Below are 21485 nucleotides of genomic sequence, written 5' to 3' on the forward strand. Positions count from 1 at the left end.
ACTGCCAGTCCAGTGAAAACTGATCTTTGAAATCTATTGCCTAGGGGTGTCAGATTAACAGAAAGATAAATTGCATAGTTAAAGCGCTGTTTTTAATCAGCACACATTTTTAATCTCTAACTTTATGTTTTCTGTATACTGATTAGATCTGTTTTTATTCAACTGGCTTCTTGTGCTAAAATTGTTGGGGTTGGAAAACAAAGGTCAATCACACCCTGAAATGGACATTGATTCTTGGCGGGAGGACAGAAAAAAAAACACTCAAATGCAAGAGCATGTCAGAGTTTTTGATCTTGTGAATTATAAATGTAATTTTAAAATTGTCCAGACACCACCTCCGATGAAGGTAGTGATACAATGTTCATTTTGTTTTTTAAGAAGGAACTTGCTTACTACAAAAGCGGCTCGAATTTAACCTACCACATCAATGCAAAACCCCCGACCTCGACTGCAGCCAAAGCTAATGTTAGCAACAAAAAAAGCTAACATAGCTAGCTATAGTGAAGCTCTGAGACAGACTAAAGTGGAGGACATGCTTTGTTTGAGCAAGTCTGCAATTGACACGAAGGACAAGGTTTTAATTTTCTGGCAATGTGACGAAATGACACAATTTCTCCTGATGATCGAACCGAAGTGTTGAAGCCCTCTCTTGGGACTCGTCTCAAATAGGGAAGGAGGTAAATTGTTCCAATAGCATCTGATGAAAGTCTATGAAAGAAAGTAAATGAGTGAAGCCACGGTTTTGTTGTTGCATAGCACTCTTTTGATCTGCCACAATAACACAACGTCTCTAAATATTAAAGGGTTGAGGGTTTTTCCTCAGAAACGCTTAGGTGATATTAGATCAGTTATAGATTTTAATTACCGGTAATCTCTCTCTTTTCATTTTTTTATTTATGTATTTTAAATCTCTTGACATTCCTAAAACGCCTATTGCAGTTAATGCCAGTTGAATAAGTTATCCTTTTGGGCATGTCAAATTGTGTAAAATACATGAGAAAATTCTTATCTGGCCTTTGGATGAACGTTTTGTTATTGACATTTTATCGCTTAAAACACATTTTCAGGGTGAGCTGTACTCTGTTAGTCTTCACACACATAAGGATTTGCTGAACAATGAAAATGACATATTCACTGCTAACCCAGAAAATATGGATGACATCTACAGCTGTCGATGGCAGTGAATGAGTTAAGACATTAACCTCCCCCCTCCACAATCCAGGTTTACGATGCAGAACTCCAAGAAGACCTGGCTGTGACCACAGATGATGATGCAGAACACGTGCAAGACATGACTGTAGCCACAGATAAGACCAATTCTGAAAAGAGTACCGGACAAGAAGAAAATGCTCAGCCTTCATCAAGTGAATCAGTACACTTTGAGCAAACCCTCCTGATGAGAGATGATCATGACAAACAAGATCACAAAACCACAACAGAGACAGGAACTGTGAAGCTCATCATGAAAGAACATGTGATTTCAACTAAGAGCCCAAAGGATGATGTTGTGGAGGGGATTGCTCTCCAAGATGGTGTAGATCCCAGGTCATATGCCTATCATCACCTTGCTCCAGAAGTAGAAAAGAAATCAGTCATCAGTGAAGAGCGGGAGAAAGAACTAATTGATTACCTTGCTCCAGAAGTTGAAACGAAAGCAGTCATCGGTGATGAGCAGAAAGAAGAACTACCTGATATCTATGCTCCAGCAGTAGAAAAGGAAACAGTCATCATTGAAGAGCAGGAGGAAGAACCAACTGATCAACTTGCTCCAGAAGTAGAAAAGAAAGCAGTCATCAGTGATGAGCAGAAGGAAGAACTATCTGATCCCTTTGCTCGAGCAGTAGAAAGGAAAACGGTCATCAGTGAAGAGCAGGAGGAAGAACCAACTGACTACCTTGCTCCAGAAGTAGAAACAAAAGCGGTCATTGGTGATGAGCAGAAGAAAGAACTACCTGATCTCTTTGCTCCAGCAGTAGCAAAGGAAGCAGTCATCAGTGAAGAGCAGGAGGAAGAACCAACTGATCAACTTGCTCCAGAAGTAGAAAAGGAAGCAGTCATCAGTGAAGAGCAGGAGGAAGAACCAACTGATCAACTTGCTCCAGAAGTAGAAAAGAAAGCAGTCATCAGTAATGAGCAGAAGGAAGAACTATCTGATCCCTTTGCTCGAGCAGTAGAAAGGAAAGCTTTCATCAGCGAAGAGCAAGAGGAAGAACCAACTGACTACCTTGCTCCAGAAGTAGAAACAAAAGCAATCATTAGTGATGAGCAGAAGAAAGAACTACCTGATCTCTTTGCTCCAGCAGTAGCAAAGGAAGCAGTCATCAGTGAAGAGCAGGAGGAAGAACCAACTAATCACCTTTCTCCAGAAGTAAAAAAGAAAGCAGTCATCAGTGATGAGAAGGAAGAACTATCTGATCCCTTTGCTCCAGTAGTAGAAAAGAAAGCAGTCATCACTGAAGAGGAGAAGGACGAACTACCTGATCACCTTACTCCAGCAGTAGAAATGGAAGTAGTCATCAATGAAGAGCAGGGGTTAGAACCAACTGATTACCGTGATCCAGAATTAGAAAAGAAAGCGGTCAACAGAGAAGAGCTGGAGCAAGACATTACTGTTGTAACAGCTGCAGCAGATTTAAATGGCTTGAGAAAAAACGCTTTGGATTTTGATCCAGAAATCCTGACTGAACCTGAAGAGGAACATAGCCTGAAAAGCTACCAAGAGATGGACCTCCTTCCTGAAGAAGGTGCTTTAGTAGAAAGTTGCAATATTGCTGGCAGCAACAATGTGCCAGGTATCAACTCAGAATCAACACCCCAAATTGATTCAGTTTCCGTCATGTCAACAAATGATCAACGAGCAGAGAAAGAAGATTTTGCAACTATTGAAGACGACGCAGAAAATCTTTCTGGAATTACTGAAGAAGATACAACCCCCACAGAGGATGAGGTACCTATTCTGTCTTCACCCGGGGATCACCAAAGTGATGAAGAACTTGACATCACTTTGAAGAAGGCAGAAGTGGCCATCATTCTTGAAGACCAGAATGATAACAACACAGAGAATTTCAAAACCTTTGAGGAGCCAATGTTTGAATCTGTACAAGGAGAAGCCTCTCATGAGGACACTTCGACTTCTGCTCAAAACCAACAAAACGAACGCGAGGTTGAAGATGTTGCCTTTGTATCCACCGCTCCTTCTGTTAAGATCGAAGACCTAAGCAACCCCACCAAGCTTCAAATTTGTCTGCCCCTCTTTGAGCCAAGCGAGCTGAGCGATAGCAACATATGTAGAGGGGGTGGTGGTGAAGAAAGTGGCATTTCCAGCATGGCCGTCAGTCCTGAATCACTTGATCCAATAGATCACGAGGCAAGACTGGAGCCTCAAACTTGCCTTTTTTCCGATGACCGATCAGTTTTGGAGAAAGATGCGGTTGTGTATGAGCCTCACCCAGCACCATTACCAGAGCAGCCATTCAGTCAAACCTCAGAGTGTACAAAGATTGAGGTTAATAAGGATTTGTTTGGCCATGTCACTGAGGAAGGCGACCAGCGAGAGACTGAAAAATCTCCAGTGCCGGTCCAAAGAGATGAACGGGAAAGACTGGGGGATATGAAAGTTGCTGAGAAATCGGAATGTAAAGAGAAGAAAGAGCCAGAGATGGAAAAAGATGAAGACTATGTGAAGACTGAAATAAATATCATGGAGGCAACTATGGACCATAACGAGTGGATCACAGACGGTAGCCCAAATTTCCCCTGGATGAATGTCTCGGTGCCATCCTTCGGTGGTGAGAACGCACCAACCCCAAAGCTTCCCACGCAAGAATCGGAGCCTCCATCGGTTCCTCAAATCCGACAAGCTGATGGATCTGATCTCAAAGAAAACGAAAGCAAAAAAGTCAAGGTGACCTTCCGCGTACACTACCTCACTCATTCACCCTTCCAGAAATTGGCTGTAACTGGGAACCGGCGAGAGCTTGGGAACTGGAAGGAGTTCATCCCCCTGGAGAGCACCGAGGATGGATACTGGATGGCCGTGGTGAACCTTCCAGCTGGGAAGCACCTGCAATGGAAGTTTGTTGTTGTGGAAAAAGGGGAGGCGTGCCGTTGGGAAGAATGTGGCAACCGGCTATTCTCCACAGGAAGCGGCCAAGACCTGTTTCTGCACAAATTGTGGGGATTCCACTGAGAAGCGATGGGGAGATGATCACCAGGCCTGTCAAAGAAGTAAGACCTATATTCTAACATGACAATGTCTTCATGCAAAATAAAAATTGTTTCGGTATTTAAAATATCAATGTGGGCTATTTTATAGCCTACAGTAGGTGTCACCACCACAGTATTTACATTAATTAGATTTCAAATGTTGCATAATGCACAGTCCGATTTAGCCAATTGCATTGTAATACGTTCAGCAGATGTCTTTTTGTACAAATTAGCCATAATGGTTTATTGCAAGTATCTGTGTGTGTGTGTCCAGTTAATGCTATGGAAATCACATCACCGGCAAAAGTTGCTTTGCAGGACCCATTGGCGGGACGAGCAAATTATGGACATATTTGTGACGGCAAGTCTGTATTTTCTAACATAGGTTCCTTCAAAATAGTTTTAGAACTCTTGCTTTAAGGCAATACCTGTGATTTATGCAATCAGCAGCTTTTTAAATGGGTGAGCTGCAGTGTAATAAATTCATTCATTTGGAGACTGCAATACTGTTAATGCTGCTGGAATATGCTTTTTGTGAAAACATGCAGTTCACTTTTATACTACGAAAATAATCAGAGCAATAACTGGTGTGCATCAATGGCCAGATATTGTAAACTAGAAGTGTGATGCTGCTTTTTGACCAAATGCATGTCCCATTGTTGCAATAGTGCCTTGTTAAACATCAAAAAATTGTATTTGTCTTTCAAGTCATTTTTAATCCGTCTTGACTATTCTAAATGATATGCAATCTTGTGTTACTACTGTATGTATCTGAATAAATTTAATATGAATGTCGGTCAATGCATTTATTAAAGGCCAGTTATTTGAAATATACTGTGCAAGTCTTATTTTTTTTTCATGAGTGCATGTTAAGTACCTAATAATGTGAAAATATGTCAACAAGAGCTCTACTTAGGCGCACCATTGAAATCAACTTTTTTATTTTTGTTCAATGAGTGAGAAGGCTTGGGTAACTGTTTTGATATTAAACTTGGAAACTTAAATTCCTAACTAGTCAGAACGTTCCAAATGGCTGGCAGCTTCTCTTTTTCTTCTAAAAAAAAAAAACACATCAAAATGATCTCTTTTCATGCCACAAAAATTCCTGACAAGACTTTGCTTGCATATTGTTTCGAACATGCACCAACTGCTTTTCAGCCCTCTTTTATCCATTATCTTATTTTTGATAGTCTACTCTATTTTAGCTATGGGAGTCTGTTGTGAGTGACAGCAAGTGTTCAACTATTTATTGATCCAACAGTTACGCATGTGCATGCAACCAGAACAAAAAGGCAAGGCCTCACATATTCAGTCATGGTCACTGCAAGTTCTTTTCGTCTGAGATGGTCCTGGACTGTGACATGACCACACACAAGAGCGTGATCCAAATGATCATGATATATAAAATGTAATGAATCTGTGAGATGACTGCAAAACTGAGAAACTGTTTCAAAGGGGCTTATTGTCCCATGCAGAGTTTACTGAGCCAGAATATCATGTCATCCCTACTGTAAACTCACATTTGTCAATGTCATCTGAGACTTATTGTTATTGCACAAACACTTAAATCTTTTTTTTTATCCGAGTATTGTTTTGACATGTATCCAGACAGCAAGGAAAATGTTACAAGCTGCATTATTATTATTATTATTATTATTATTACAGGTTAAACTTTTTTTAATTTTTTTTTTTTTAATAGCCAACTCTGCAAGTCATTAAATCTGTGCTCAGGGACACTATAGAAAGCTATGAGTAAGCACATGTAATGCTAGGACAGAAGATGCAGTGTATTTAAAAAAATAAAAAAAGAATTAGATGTTAATGATGCACTGGCAGTCCAGTGAAAGCACACACAGAAACAATTGCAATTCATGAAAGCAATCAAATTCAACAGATTATAATAAGATGATACGTAAATAGCTTGAAAAATGCATTGCTGTTCTTAAATTGTGCATTGATCTGAACTTTAAATGGAAATGTCGCTGAGATGGAATCACTGCAGCGCCTCCGCATTTGGAAGCGCTGTGACTAATATGCGCGCGCGTGAGCCTCCCCTTTGAATTTGAACGCTGACCCTTTAAGGGATCAACAACCTGCAATTCTTTGCCAAGCAAGGACCCTGGGGTGGGTCTGACCCACTTTTAGTTAGTAGGACTTTGCCCACAACTTTGTTTTTCAGTCCAAAACACGTTCAGGGCCTATTTTTTTCCCCCACAATTACATTTAGCAGAATTAATTGGAGAAATTGACAACGATTAGACACATTCACTACACTTTTATCAGGAGAAAAACCGTTTTATCATGTTTGTGATAACTGATACAAATTTATGGCAGGTGGAGCATTTCCAAGTGTAATCAGATGTTGGGTTCAATTACTGCCAGATTTTGCTGATAAACGTTTGCTTTGGAGCTCCACTTGCTATCACGAGTCTCCTGACACGCAGCGCACTCATTCGTCTGCTAATGCGTCAGTACAGAGTGTGCGCACTTTCTAAGGTTGAGGGTAATCCTTTATTTAGACCTGAGGCTTACAACTGACACCACTTAGTCGTCTCTCTCAGTATCACACAGACACGCTCATTTGTCAAAAATGACAGAGTGAAGCCACTGCCATCTTTTGATCTTTGTCCAAATGACTGAAACTGACCCTGATCTGATGTCTATGCCACCTCTATGCAAATGTAGCTCTTGGCTGCCTCCTTGGGCTGCGCTCTGCGCTCTCCAACTGCCGGGCCTTGGACTGCTACTGAACGGCAGAAAGAGGCTAAACGAAACACTTTCTTGACTTGCGCCGTGATAAAAATGTCAAACCTGGGGCTTCACCTGAAAGTCAGAGCTCTTAACCTATGTGCCTCCGTGACCTTTGTTTGCTGAAGTCATTGGATCAAGGAGAAATTTAATCATAGCTTGATTGTGAGTATTACTTAATCTGCAAAACTATTTTTTGAAAAATGACCAGTACATAAACTCATTTAATTCCAAAGACTTATTTTTTGTTTTGTTAGTTTTATAAGGAGTCCATATTTTCAATCCCCTCTCCAATTTTTTTCCAAGCATTTGGTTAAAGGAGCATGGAAAAATGGTACTAAATGTAATCAATTACTTTAGTACTTATCTAGCCACCGAGACCTATACCAAGAACATATACCGCAAATAGTTTTGATACACAAAATTTCCCCACAAAAAAAGACCAACCTATTCCAGTATAGCATTTTCCTTAAAATTTCATAAAATTTGTGGTATCCTTCTATTCTTGCAATTCTTAATTCTTAATTTGTGTTCAGAAAAATACTAGAAGAATAGCAGACTAATATTGACCACTATTGTGTGTACTGATACCTTAAAATAAGGCCATGTATCTATACTTGATGCATACTTGTTTATTTACTGTATGCTGTTCAGTATATATATATATATATATATATATATATATATATACGCACATTCTTTTTAGGTCATAGCCTTGCTTTAAATATGTGGCCATAAGAAATTGTGGGTCATATCCTTTTGTTAAGGTTAGCCAGGAGTAGACTTTGCTATAGGTGGTTTAAAGGTTATATCCTGGCACCTATCCTAAGCATTTGTAGATTCCGGATGATCTTACACCCCAAGTACTTTCAATTTGTCTGACTCAACAGGATAGGAAAAGAAAATTCAAGGTTCCAAAGAGGCAAAAGCAACAAACAAAAACTAGGCACAGATAAAACATTTCTTTCAAAGCTTGTTTTGAGAGTGGAAAAGGTCAAATGAGACAGAAGACGAGCACTTTCAAGTTCTAGTTCAAATATGGTTTATTGGCACGTGTTGATTCCCAGCTCTGCGGCCATTTTGCGACTCAAAAATGACATCACAGTTGCTCTGGGCTTATCTTGTAAATGTCATGTGACCAAAATTCAGAGAAGAGTTTTGTCAACTTTGCACTTTGGACTTTTATTATCTTAAGAGTGCAAAAATTGATTGAATTCGCCTCGTTAATCTTTTATGCATTACTGTGCATACATATTCTGCCTGTTTCCTGATTCTTCTCATTCATCGGTTAATGCTTCCTGTAGCCTCTCTAGTCGACAACAATATTGGATTACTATATTAGACTGGTTGAGGCAAAAAAAGAGAGAGAATATGTTAGTGTCATGTTTGTGGTTAGGATGGGGCTATTTATAACACATGCCCGAGCTCATTCCTCCCCCATGCAGCAGGATCATGCGGTGACCTTCACTGAAGGATGGTGAGCCATCTGACAGTGCTGTGTGGCCTTATGGAAACATGCATGGAATATTAACTAATATAATTTGAATTCACCTGGGAATCAAAGATTAAGATGAAGTTACAGTTTTTGTTCTAATTGGGTGGAGACCTTTAAACATATTACGAGTAGAAACACTCGTATGTTTTTTTTTTATATGCAGTATTTTTTTTCTTTTAAAATATCTTTTTTTTGTCATTGCTTTCAATACTATCCCTGCAGAAATATCCCTCATGTTTGCTCTTTGGACTTAACAAGCTGACCAAAAGCTCTTTTGGATCGGTGCCATTCTTAGTTCAAGTGATGTCATCATTTGCAGTCCCAGTGGACACTGCAGCTTATAGTGATGCATAGTGTGACACAATATGCGTGCTATAGGGAGCACGATAGGAAGATACTGTAGCACAAACTCATTTACATATCTACATTGCATGAACATATCCAGTAATTGCCCCGTCGCTTTTATTTCTAAATTTAAATTTTTCTATTTAATGGGGTTTTCGTTTTCATTGATTTGGATGAATGACTAGAGCACGTGGTGCTCTCCGGAAAGGCTTTTCTTGATTCATGACTCCTGTTACTGAATTCCTTCTCCTTTCAAACATATCATTGAATTTTCAATGTTGTTGCATTATTCACGTTGTTTTTTTTTGCCTGGAAGACACTCGAATGGTCATTCTGAAACAAGGTTGTGTCAATGCCAAGTACTCCATCCATAGATTAAAAGCTACTTATCTTGGTAGGGTAAAATGACGGCCATCTGTGCAGTATTCTTTTAAATAACACAAACTTTACTGGCTCTGTGAAGGTAAAAGTGGTTTACAACACTGTCCCTTGGTGGTACTTTTCTAGCACTGCAACTTGTAAACAACTGACAAAGTTAAATGAATAAAAAAATCATAGCAATACAATAATGCAGAATAATAACGTGTTAACAATCTTGTAAATAATAATCATGTAAACAAGAAATCTAAAAAATAAAATGAAAATAACTCAAAGTCCACTTAAAATTACACTTGGAAGAATGACATTTCAACACAAACAAAAACAATGGATATGATGTAAAGTTGAAATTGATACTATTGTATTTTACACTATAACCCACCATAACTATAAACCACAGAATGTAATACAATTTAACTGAAAGGCACATTATCCTATGTGTTTGAGAGAAAAATATTCAATTATTTATGTTTCCAAAACTTGTCAGCTAGCTACTACTTGTTCACATCAAAGGATTTAAAAGGGAGGTGTTGTACTTTGTTTTTTTTAAATTGTATTGGTACGCCTGTGACACGTTAACCAAACCTGATTTCAGAATTTACGTCCTACAGTGATTTTCCGGTGAGGAAGAACAAAGATCCCATGGTCACTTCTTCATGCATTAAATTTTTACCGTAAGAACAGCATTAGTATAATGTATAATTAAAGTGTACATATTAGTACTGTATAACAGTTTGTCTCATAGCCTATCCATGCAGCAAATGAAACCTCATTGCGTTTGTACCTTTGAACTAGCGGTGCATTGACTGCTCTGGCTCCTCCGTGATGGTGCGGTAATGTTGTGGCTGGTTCTGTGCTAAAGGTGAGTCTGTTTGTCTGAACAACATGGGCCGATTTTTCACAGGACGCTTCAGCAGGAATCTTCTGGATGTCACCAGGTCGCCGTAGCCTTGAGCATGAGAGAAGGCGTAGCCCGATCGCCTGGTGCTGATTCGCCTGACCGGTGGACGCCGAGGAGCAGGGGCTGGCAGCGCCTCCTTACGTAACTTATGTCTCACCTGTAGATGGGAATAATTCCTTTAACTATGGGAAACATGTCTACACTTTATTTCAACTCAGAGATAATGAGAATACAAAGAGACATAAATCAATTGAGGACAAATGCTGAAGCTACACTTCTTCACGTTCCCATTCTTAGCCGCATTAGACACAAAGAAGGATTTTCATACCTTGTCATTGACGGTGGGGCGAAGCTGAATGACAATGAAACGGAAAGCCACCACTGGCATACAACAGAGGAGCGTTGTCAAGAGTATAATCAGCCACACGTTAGGTTGGTTCAGAGAGTTCCTCGCTGTGCCTGCAGCCGCAAACACATGGGGGAAAATATCAGTACACACAAGCTGTGACTGTTAAATTCCCCTTATAACATTTAAAATCAGCATCGATCGATTAATGCTGCCGGAACATTTTGCACAGGATTTATTTTTCAATAAATCAAACCTTCAAATACATGCTCATGGGTTTTTTACTTTGAATAAAGTCGATTAAAAGCATTACAGTCCAGAGCGACTGAAAAAGGAAAAACTGAGATTTATTATTTCTTCTGCCGTGACTTACCGATAAATGGGAATATGGAGGTGAAGATGAGGAACATGCCGTTGCTGTACATGGTGAATGTGGTGGCAAAGTAGACTGCAAGGCTGCCCCACACAAAGAACTGGTTCACAGCTGTCCAATAATGGGTGTCTAGACACAGCTGGGACATATTGTACATACAATGTACATATTTATTTTTTTGACAGTAACTTGCACTGTGTGAGAATCATATAAATGCCAATTGTCATTCTTACCTGGAAGCTAACCACGATAAGCAAACAGGTCTGCGCCAGTAAAGCAAAGGACTGATAATCCGCAATGTCTTTGCCGTCATCTCGAACCGTGTCGTGCATGGCCGCCCACGGGATGAAGAAGAGGATGAGGGAGCTGTAGCAACTGTGGATCATGCAGCGGACAAACAATTTCTTGTTGAAATAAACATTTAGAGGCCCTGGTGAGTAGAGTTGTGGATACTGGAAACTCCAACGATCATTCACATCCTGTGTCAAAAAGAAGGGAATAGATGAAACGAACTATTCTACCAGAGCTTACCATAATATGCGGGTGTACCCAGTGAAGTGTTTTGTGCATACCTGGTCAAAAAGACTCATGCCTAGGACAGGGAGAGCTGTGTACACTAGGTTGTACAAGGTGATGAACCACTCGTCATACACAGTCTAGGAATTATGACAGCAAAAGGTCAACAGATTGAACCACTGGTACCTAAATGGGAGAACGTGAAAGCTCTACGGGTTTAAAAATGATTATTTGATTACGTAAATATTTCAAGTAAACTTTCTGTAAGTTCATAAATACAATTTTTAACAATATAGTTATCCAAAAATTCCAGTGTCCACTGTATGAGTGGTTCAATGAAAACTGAAGTATGACATCCATAATTATTTCATTTAAAATTAAGTTAATAATGCCATTTTGAGAGTAGCTCTTTAGCATGATGCCAAAGGAGGAAATTCTATGTTGACAATAATTCTTTTATAATAAATTATTTCTTCTTATTTTGTATTTCCAAATAGTTCAAAGGAGATCATATGCAAATTCTCCCAATCAGCGATATTACACACTTTGATGTAATTGTGTTTACAACCCTCCAATAATTACCACTTCAGTGTGGTGAAGTGTGATAAATACAATGTACATATTTCTTCATCATCAGGCAGTTGCACTGTGTGAAAATCAAAATTTAAGAATCAGAGCAGGGGTGTACAAACATTTTTCGTTGAGGGACGCATACAGAAAAACAGAGAAACATAAAGGCCAAGTTTTGTTTTTCTTTTTTAACTTTACCTAATTATGGTAAAGAAAAAAAAACAATAAAGCAAGCAATTACACATTGTCTATATAATGTCATTCTGATATGTCAAGGCTTTCTGTTAAAGGAGTTTAGGTAAATTCAGATTTTTTTAAACTTTTAACAGTGAACCATCGCACCTTTTATAGATATTAAATAGGATTGCAGGCCATGTCAAACTGTATATGTAGGATATGCCATGAGCCATAAAAATGGGGATGCCAGGCCCCAAACAGCCCCCGGGACACCTCTATAGTATTCAGATGAGCCTGAGAGCATACAACGGAGAAGACGAACCTGAGGATGCCCCCTGGTTCCCACTAATTGGGCCACAGTGAAGTGTTATTTTAAATATGATTCAAAAGATTTATATAAATATTAGCCAAGGGCTGTATGGTAAACACGCCGCAGCAGTTCAGAACACCTAGTGCATATTCCTCACCTGTGCCGAAAACCCACAGAAGAAAGCATACCAGAAATGCACGAAGGTGAAGGTGAAATTCTTGTAGAAGAAATATTGTAGAAACTTGCACATGCGCAGATATGACCAGCGCCCATGCACCAGCAGGAGGCGCTGCAGATAGCGGAACTGGGCAAAGGAGAAATCGCTGGACAGAACAGCCTGCATGCCCTCCTGACCACTAATACCCACACCGATATGTGCAGCTGTAAAATAGAAGAAGAAAAAGTCCAATTGAAAGTTGAGCTGTTCTTAGATGTATTGTATCAATTGTGAGTGAGTTTACCCTTAATCATGCTGACGTCATTGGCCCCATCTCCAATGGCTAGAGTGACCGCCTGTTTGTATTTTTTGACCAGTTCAACAACCTGGGCTTTCTGTAGTGGAGTTACTCTGCAGCAAATCACTGTTTGGCACATGCACGCTGTCCTCAACAGTTCCAATTCCAAACCTTTCTCCAACGCAAAGGCCTGAAGACCAAAATTTAAGATGAGGAAGCTAACAATTTTGAATGAATTAAGTCAAATCTTGTGACAAATATGAGGGAGGAGGAACGCATTCTTACCAGACTGTGTCCATTTATAACAAGGGCATACTCTCCATCCACTTTGTCATCATGTACAGTTTCTGTTTTTTCAAGCCAGAAGAGGCCAGCGCGAGCTTTAGTCACTGTCGGTGCCTCTGCTGCCGCCGGACACATTTTCCTCCGTGCACTCCTAAAAACAGTACAGCAAAGAGTGTATAACTCAAGTGCACCATCAAGTCATAAAAGATTTTTAAAAAAATATATCTACATATGTTTAGGCAAACTTACACCAGCTCCTCTTTCACTCCATCTACTGTATGTGCTGACACAACGAAAATGCCCTTCATCTCCTCCCGCAGCATGTTGCAGGAATAGCCAATATTTTCAGCCGTCTCTGATGGAATTTTGAATTTGTGAACATTCAATCAAGCAAAACATGAAAATATGACAAACACCTTGCAAAATATCTTCCTAATTTTACACTATAAGATTATTGGTAAAGTATTGTGAATTTTGGACTGCAAAACACTTGATTAAAAGCCCCAACAGCAAAATAGCCATAAAAACGAATTTGTAAAAATATTGGTCACTTTGATCGTTTTTCGCCTCTGCCAACTTGGAGGATGCCATCTTGAATGGTCACATGATCCCAAACGTGATCAACGGCCCACAAAGCTTTGTGTGCAAGGAACAGGGCCATCTGCACCCATTGCCGATGTTGAAATAGAGGTTTATAACCCGGGATTAATCCATGCAGAAAAAGCACATAGCAATATGATACTGACCTTGCTTGTCTCCAGTCAACACCCAGATTTTAATGTCAGCTTTGGCCAGCTGCTCTATTGTTTGAGGGACACCATCCTGCAACTTGTCTTCCACAGCCGTTGCTCCCAGAAGCTAAATCATATGTTGGTAAAATTGTAAAGATGTTTTTTGTATCTTTTTTAGTTGCTAGCAAACTCAAATAAGTCAACATAAAATGACATTATATGAAGAGTATTCATGCTTGGGGAAATAAAAACATTCAGGTTGAGGGGCATAAAACACTACAAAATAACAGAAAAAAAAGTGAATGTACCAACCAACAAGTCTTTTTCAATCTCTTCATAAATTTCTTCCAGTTTCTCATCTCTTCCATCAATTGCGGTGCTGGCTTCATGGTGACGCCCCATCCACTCCTGAACATAGTGCTCATCCAAATGCTTATAAGCGAGAACCAATGTGCGGAGACCCTCACCTGCATACTCCTAACGTTAGGGGTGAAAACATTACTAATGAACAATATGACTTCTCCTGGGCAAAAATAAAAACTCACATTGAGATGTCTGGTGGTGACGTCCATTAGTTTGCTGCAGGAGGAGTGAAGCCTCTCGTAGATGATTGTGTCTGCTCCTTTACAGTAAAGAGCCAACTTCCCCTCAGGGTTACGCACTGGAAGTCATAGTGAGTGTATGAACTTCGTATTGAATTAACATCTTTGAGGATATTAGGTGAAACCGGCAAATTTAACAACAATTCTCACGAACAGGAAATGAAATCGAAGCAATTCTTTTCATCTGTTGCCACTGGTCTCACCTATGACTGACATTCTCTTGCGCACATTATTGAAGTCTAAGACAGCCAAAAGTTCATAGGTGACTTTTTCACCCATTTCCACCACTGTGATGGTCTCCGGTGTGCGAGAACGGAACACAAAGCCAAAGTTTCTTGCCGCAGTGACCAGAGCGCCTTCGTCAGGGGACTGGGCCTGGTAGTAAAGCTCCCCTGGTAGCAAGAGGGCATTTGAAAGGTGGTTAAATTGTCGGACCATATATTTAGACTGCAGTGAATAATCTTACCTTCTTTCTTTTCTTCAGGCATCACAGTGTGGCAGAGAGCCAACAAACGAAAGAAATCCTGAGCCTCCAAGTTGCCCTCCTTGATAATTTCCACTAAACTGTGGTCATGGAAAATGAACTTTGGATCTGCCAGACGGTTCCAGGAAAAGTCAACCTTTGGTGTGTTCTAAAGAGAGTAAAATTGCCTGTCAGAAATGACTCCCAATCCAACAGATGACACGCATTGGAGATATTTCAGTGCTGCTCACTGGCCCTGATTATGTGAAGCATTTATACAACTAACCTCTGTTATTTCCATCCTTTGTCCTGAATAGTCCAACAGTTCGCCTGGAAAAAAAAAAGACAATCAATGTTTGGGCTTTTTTCCATGCAGATTTATGTGCTCACCATAATTTTTGCCATTGATGGAACACTTATTGAATGTCATGATGTTCTGAGTCAGGGTGCCGGTCTTGTCGCTGAAAATATATTTGATCTGACCCAGCTCCTCGTTTAGCGTGGTGGTCCTCGCCTGAGCAGGAGTGTCACTCTTGGGGTAATACATCTTCCTATCCCAGTCAATGTAGAAACTGTTTCCAAGACGGATGATCTCAACACTAACATAACAAAATGATTTGGGAGAAAATCAGTTTTCCTCCAAAATTGCTGGTTTTTTAATAAGATGGAGTACATACAGTACCTGACATAGAGTGATATAGGTACCACCGTGTTGAGGACAATGACATAAGACCAGAAGGTGAGGAATGATGAAAGCGGAGCATCAACACCAGGTTCCCGAGGGAGAAACACTGTGAATGCCGAGCCTTCCTTTATTTCCCAGATTGCATTGCCGATTGTCAGAACGGAGCACATGGTCGCCAGGAAACCAAAGATCTGAACGCAAAATCATATTGAATCGAAAGAATTTACAGCAAAGTGGCTTTCACACTCATTAGACACTTTATTATGTTATATGCACATGTATTCATTTCTCTACGGTATATTCAATCATTTGTGGTACACAGTTGTATAGCAATTCGTAAAGAATAGAAACTCACACAAAGCACCAAGACGTTCATCAAGTGATCAACGCTTGTGCGTTTGAACGTCGTCTTTCCGCTGTTCTGCATCAGTTTAGTGTCAGGACCTGCAAAAGTAGGCCCCCTGTTTTGAATTGATCCAGCTGTTACCATGCACATTTAACATGTCAAATGATTGGAACAGTAGTTCTCAAGTGGAGGAATGTGTACTTTAGTGCAGGGGGCACTCAAGGGGGCATCACTCAATCCGATTGAATGTGTTTTAATGTCGTGACAGAAATAGTACATTTTTCTTTTCGAAGTAAGAGCAAATGAATTGAAACATGAAGCAACTCATTGCTAAAAAAAAAACAAAAAACATTGCAAAATGTGGTATGCCTTTTTTTTTAGTTTTATTCAGATGTGTATTGCCATTAGTCATACAATTTTGCAGGACATAAACCAAACATGAATGATGTTATATAATATATTTTCTGGAGTTGGTGAATAAAATACGCCTAGAGATACCTCAACAAATGTAGTTCTAAAGTGTATTAAACCTAACAGGGATGACATAGCACTCCGGTTTCTGTTTTATTTTATTTTGTTTTCCATCCTCAAAAAAGTGCACTGGTTGGTGGGTAGTTTGATGAAAAAAATGTTTCATAAGGGGTACATAATTGACAAATGGAAGATAGAGAATGAGAGAATCTGAATATTTTATTTACATTTACATCATGTGTATAAACTAAATGAATTGAATAAGTGTTCTTTGTATACACTTTTTGTTGCACTATCCATGATGAAGTCCATTTTAGATTTAAGATCCATAAAAAAAAATAATTGTGATGTACATGTCATGTGTAATTCTGATGACTTTGATGCCATCATATTCGTAAGAAGTTGTGATTGATATGAAGTCATTTACCTCCAAAGATAACAAGTCCAAAGCACCACTCCGTGTTCCTCAAAGTACATCCGCGTAGAAGCACTTTGTCGTTGTCCAAAGAGTATGTTTGTCCATCTACCGCAAGTGTCCCTTTAAATTTGTCCAGGCGGTTGTTTGGGGGTTCGCATGTGACTTCACCTGAAAAACAAGTATATCGTGTCATTTTGATGGCAAAATCATAGAAGTATCGCTCTTAAATATTAAATCAATAAAGTTCTCACCAGTGAAGCTGGCTAGTGCTTCAATGCTGTGTCCCATCTCTCCAGTGACAGTCAATGCCTGTCTCACCTTCAGATTGGTTTCACTGGAGGATATCATAAAGATATGAAAAGAGTGACTGGTAAAGAAATAAACAATACATACAAAATAATTAGATTTGAAGCAACTCACCCATCAAGTTCTGCCGTTTCCACATAGACCAGATTAAGAGGCTCACTGCTGGAGAGCAAAAGAAGGTCTGCCTGGGGTGAAAAATAGAAATAAAGAAGCATCTGATTTCACAAAGTCATCATGAAATGATACATTATTTCAAGCCTAAAATAGATAGGTTGTGGCACTTACTGTAACAAACTGGTTGTTTTCCAGTTTGATGATATCTCCCACTTGAACATTCATCCATTTTTCACTTTGAAGTCTACCAGAATGAAAACATAAACAGTAAATTGTGCCTTACAACTTTTAATGTAAGTGCAACATAAATTCACAACTCTCAACATGTAGCATAAAGCTCATTCTAGTTTTTATATTCAATGAGCAATTATGTGATGAGGTAAAAATTGAAGGCCATACTCTCCATCGATGAGGACGCTCACTTTGCGGTTGTTCACTTGTTTGTCACTTTTGTGCCTGTTCTGTTTGATTTAAATGACAGAAAGAATGCAATATGCTGTATTAGTTCTTACAATTAAACACGGTTATTACTTAAAGAAAGCCCACCTACTTTAGCTGTTTTCAGCAAAAAAAAAGTTAATACTTTGTCTGTAATTATATTGATGACAAAATTATTCTTCATTTACAAATAATACCTTTAAAAACACATTTTTCCACTTTCTGTCAACTGAAAATGACATCACGCGATGAAGGCTTGGGTAATGACCAATCACGGCTCACCTGTTAAAAATGTGACATTCACAAGCTGAGCTGTGATTGGTTGTTACCAGAGCCTTCAGCAAGTGCAAAGTCCTTTTCAGTTGACAGCATGAAAAAAAATGTAGTCATCAAATTAACTATAGACAGAATAATAATGGCTTACTGCTGTAAATGAGTGGGCTATCCCTTTAAGAGTAACTTAAGGTATTTTAAGGTCGTGTAAGTTATGTATGTGCTCACAATGTCATCAGTGGCATCTTTGACCGCTGTTATAGAGAGCACCAAAATGAGAGGGACAGCTGTGGTGAACCATGAAAGTGAGGCGATTTGGGGGATGAGCTGTAAATACACACATACACACAATTCAAAAAATTAAATAGATACTGTGCAGTTAACAACACACAAATATGTTATGATCAATAGCTAATAATAAGAGCATACATTTCTGTTTTTATTTAAGTTCTCTTTGTCTGTGGTGAAAAAGAATGAACAACTAATTTGTGAACTTTGTAGTTTTAGAGTGTTTTTGTCACTGCATGCAAATTTTCTCTATACTGTATATATATATATATATATATATATATATATATATATATATATATATATATATATATATATATATATATATATATATATATATATATTGTTTAGCACCCATCGTCACACATCTCACTAGTTTGCAAAAGTTACAAAATTGCTGTTATTAACTAATTATGATTATTTAAGAAAAAAAAACACTCCCTAGACATTTTTTTTTTCAAATGGGGATACGTGACAGCACTTCACTGGGTATGTGAGATTTTAAAACGATTCCGGCAGGTACTATCAATCAAATCTAATTTAATGCTTTTGAATAGAAAAATACAGTTTGCTTTTCAAACCAATCAAATGAAATGGGACATTCAACAACTTATTGCTAAACTGTTATAGTGACTCATGTGCAAAACAATTTATGTTTTTGATTTGTTAAATGAAATAGACAATGTTAAAAGATCTTGCTTCTGGAGTTGTTGCGTAAAACACATTTAGAGATACCACTACAAACGGATAGCACAGCACTCTGTTTTAAGTCATAGTCTACACATAGCTGGAGGTCTTGCAAACAGGAGGTAAATGTTTGGTTTTCCCTATCTGCTACAGTATATGTGCCCATTTTTTTTCTTTATTAGAAATCGAACGTCTCAAAACCTCGGACAGAAGTGGTGATTGGTCAAGTTCTCAATTGGTCAAATTAGCAAACATTAACCAGAGTTTTATGTAATCACTTTATTTCCCCCAAAGACATTAATGGTGATGTTAAGGGAAGAAAGTTCTAAGTAAATGAACAGAATTTGGTGACACTACTGCATCCATGCTTGTAAATATATAAAACTGCAAGATGTGGATTTGTGTAGCAGCATTTTTTTTTAATAAACAAAGCCATGCGGGCCGATTTTTTTTTTTAACACAAGAAGGGAATAATGGGGTATAGGTTTAAATAGCCCTAGGTACATGTAGAGAATGTATAAGCATTTAATTTTTTTTTAATCAAATAATGCTTTGTGTTGATTAGAAGGTTGAAAAATATCTTATCAGGGACACATCACAAAAAAGGCTGGGGAACACTGCTTTAGACTTTCAAAATGAATTTATCCTCCTCAAAAACAAAACAAAATAAACACAAAATTCATGTATCAAATATGTATAATAATACTTATAAACATAATCAGATGAAAAACAATACGTATTTAAATCTGTTGTTGCATTTGTGGCTGATCTGCAGAGATACGTTATCTGGCTGATTAGACTTACCTGAAGTACAAAAAGGAAAAGGAAGTAACTGTTGGCGAGCCTCCTGAACTGTTCAAAAAGGTTTAGTGGCAGGAAAGTGAAGACGTTGTATTTGGATGTCTTGATGGCATTATTCTGAGGTGGGAAAAAGGTAGGCCTTGTATTGCTGCTATGTTATTTATTTCTTCAATCTTGGATACTCACAGCATAGTTGTACGAAAGATTGAAAGGTCTGTCATTGGCTCGCAAACATCTCCCTTCCTCTGTTGGTGAAGAATGCAGAGATAATATAGTATGTACAATAACGTTATAAAAAACATACATCTTACTTACCTTCCTTTTGCTGCTCCCCACACAGCTGACCAAAGTAGGACACCGCTGATCCCATTTTATCTTTGTTTCTTCATATTGTACAGCTAAATAAAAACAGGGTTTAAAATATTGCAAGAAGAGAGCTGTAAGCTGTCTTTCTAAAATACAATAACCGTATCAGCAATTCTGCCAATGCAACGATAATTACCGTGTCACGTGGCATGAACCAAACAATATAAGGACCATTAAACCAAATTAGCGCCTTTTAGTCCCAAGAAGATAATTTGTATAAAAGCATAATGGAATTAACTGTCGAATCTATGTTTTTAATTATATGTATTCCGCACAGTGGTCTGACTGAATATGTCATTTAAAAGACTAAACTATTTTCCTGTCTGGACTTCACCATAAAAATATGTTTGAAAGAAGTAATAGTATTGTATGATGCTCACAACAATGTATTTAAAAAAAAATATATAGTTTGTTGTGGTGTGACCAGCAGACAAACACATGCTTTAACATTTTTTTCAAGCACCTGCTTAAGACTGAAAAAAAACAACAACACTGCTAAACATCCGGACAGCGACAGTTAAAAAGTTTGCAGCCTTGGCCACTATTACAAGAGCAAGCATTTCATTTTATGAGAAGAAAAAAGGTACACTTTTTTACGCTCAACGGATTGCAGCCACTCCCCACTCAACCCTTTGCACCCAAGTAAAATCTAAATGACGGTTTATAACCACATAGATTAAACATGGAGATATGATCATGTTTTATTTTAGTGGCCTTGCATCTGATTCTTTCATGTTAAATTAATAAACTACTTTAGCAAAAAAAAAAATGAATCAACAAGATGTATGCATTTATATTTATAATCACTCAAAACGGAAATGGAAGTCAAACATGTAGTTTCGCACAAAAGAAGCTTCCTTTAGTGTGTAGCGGAACTGTGTTCCAGTTACGATAGTTGGTGATGGGGGTTTTTTAAGCATAAAAAAAAAAGATACTTTTCATAAAAGTGTCATTGATATAACGTGATTTTTCACAACACATCACATTTTAGTTCATGATTTGGGTTCGGATAAAATGTACTGAAACTCTAACACAATGTTTACAGTTACATTTTAATTCATTGTCTACTATAATATATTTCTATTGTCAACCAATGAGGTTAAATAAAAAGACATACCTTAAACAAGTATGAGACTCATGTCCTTATCCAAATTCGCAGAAACATGGCTGAAAGAAAGACAATTATCCCTGGACCCGGTTTCTAACAAAGGCTTGTCTCCACTTACTTTGGACTTTCCGACTTCAACCTGGTTCAGAGTTTTGAAACCTGTTGAGCCCCAAAATTATTGCATGAAAGTTCGACTGGATGGAGCAGGTGGCTTGAGAGCCGCCACTCGAGGTTTGAGGTTGAAAAATGAAGGACCCGGTGAGCCGCACTGCTAACCGCTTGG

At 38.5% G+C, this 21485-nt stretch overlaps 2 protein-coding genes across 3 annotated transcripts in view; one reads left to right on the plus strand and one right to left on the minus strand.

Annotated features, from left to right (window-relative positions):
* Nucleotides 1-5040, plus strand: part of stbd1 (starch binding domain 1) — a 7204-nt gene extending 2164 nt beyond the window's left edge. The window contains exons 3-4 of one of the 2 annotated variants that reach the window (XM_088434810.1): nt 1223-4227; nt 4481-5040. In XM_088434810.1, coding sequence (XP_088290936.1) covers nt 1223-4189 — 2967 coding nt within the window. In that variant the 3' untranslated portion in view covers nt 4190-4227; nt 4481-5040. Of the gene's footprint in view, nt 1-1222 lie in introns of both variants that reach the window. The other variant, XM_088434811.1, reaches the window with a different exon arrangement.
* A 2945-nt stretch (nt 5041-7985) lies between these two features.
* Nucleotides 7986-21428, minus strand: LOC148411660 (phospholipid-transporting ATPase ID-like). Its single transcript, XM_088434812.1, has 28 exons — nt 21212-21428; nt 20044-20126; nt 19915-19973; nt 19732-19845; nt 18181-18279; nt 17641-17702; nt 17413-17485; nt 17242-17312; nt 17073-17155; nt 16831-16989; nt 15942-16030; nt 15584-15777; nt 15292-15500; nt 15188-15231; nt 14905-15070; nt 14642-14830; nt 14382-14497; nt 14149-14313; nt 13852-13963; nt 13355-13460; nt 13106-13256; nt 12827-13010; nt 12523-12746; nt 11365-11448; nt 11026-11271; nt 10793-10931; nt 10402-10532; nt 7986-10230 (listed from the first exon to the last, which is right to left on the minus strand). Exons 2-28 carry the CDS (start codon nt 20096-20098, stop codon nt 9964-9966), a joined length of 3591 nt encoding a protein of 1196 aa, XP_088290938.1. The 5' UTR covers nt 20099-20126; nt 21212-21428; the 3' UTR covers nt 7986-9963.
* Between the last annotated feature and the right edge of the window lie 57 nt (nt 21429-21485).

The sequence above is a fragment of the Hippichthys cyanospilos genome, chromosome 15 (assembly GCF_059441005.1).
Source record: "Hippichthys cyanospilos isolate Australia breed blue-spotted pipefish chromosome 15, RoL_Hcya_1.0, whole genome shotgun sequence".
NCBI classification, from domain to species: Eukaryota; Metazoa; Chordata; class Actinopteri; order Syngnathiformes; family Syngnathidae; genus Hippichthys; species Hippichthys cyanospilos.

Bases quoted from the DNA above. Each gene is read 5' to 3' on its own strand.
- LOC148411660 (XM_088434812.1), bottom strand. From the start codon at position 20,098: ATGGGATCAGCGGTGTCCTACTTTGGTCAGCTGTGTGGGGAGCAGCAA. The intron at 15,071-15,187 runs GTTAGTTGTATA...TACTCTCTTTAG, and splicing joins AAAGGATGGAAATAACAGAG to AACACACCAAAGGTTGACTT. The intron at 11,272-11,364 runs GTATGCACAAAA...TTTTTGACACAG, and splicing joins GCATGAGTCTTTTTGACCAG to GATGTGAATGATCGTTGGAG.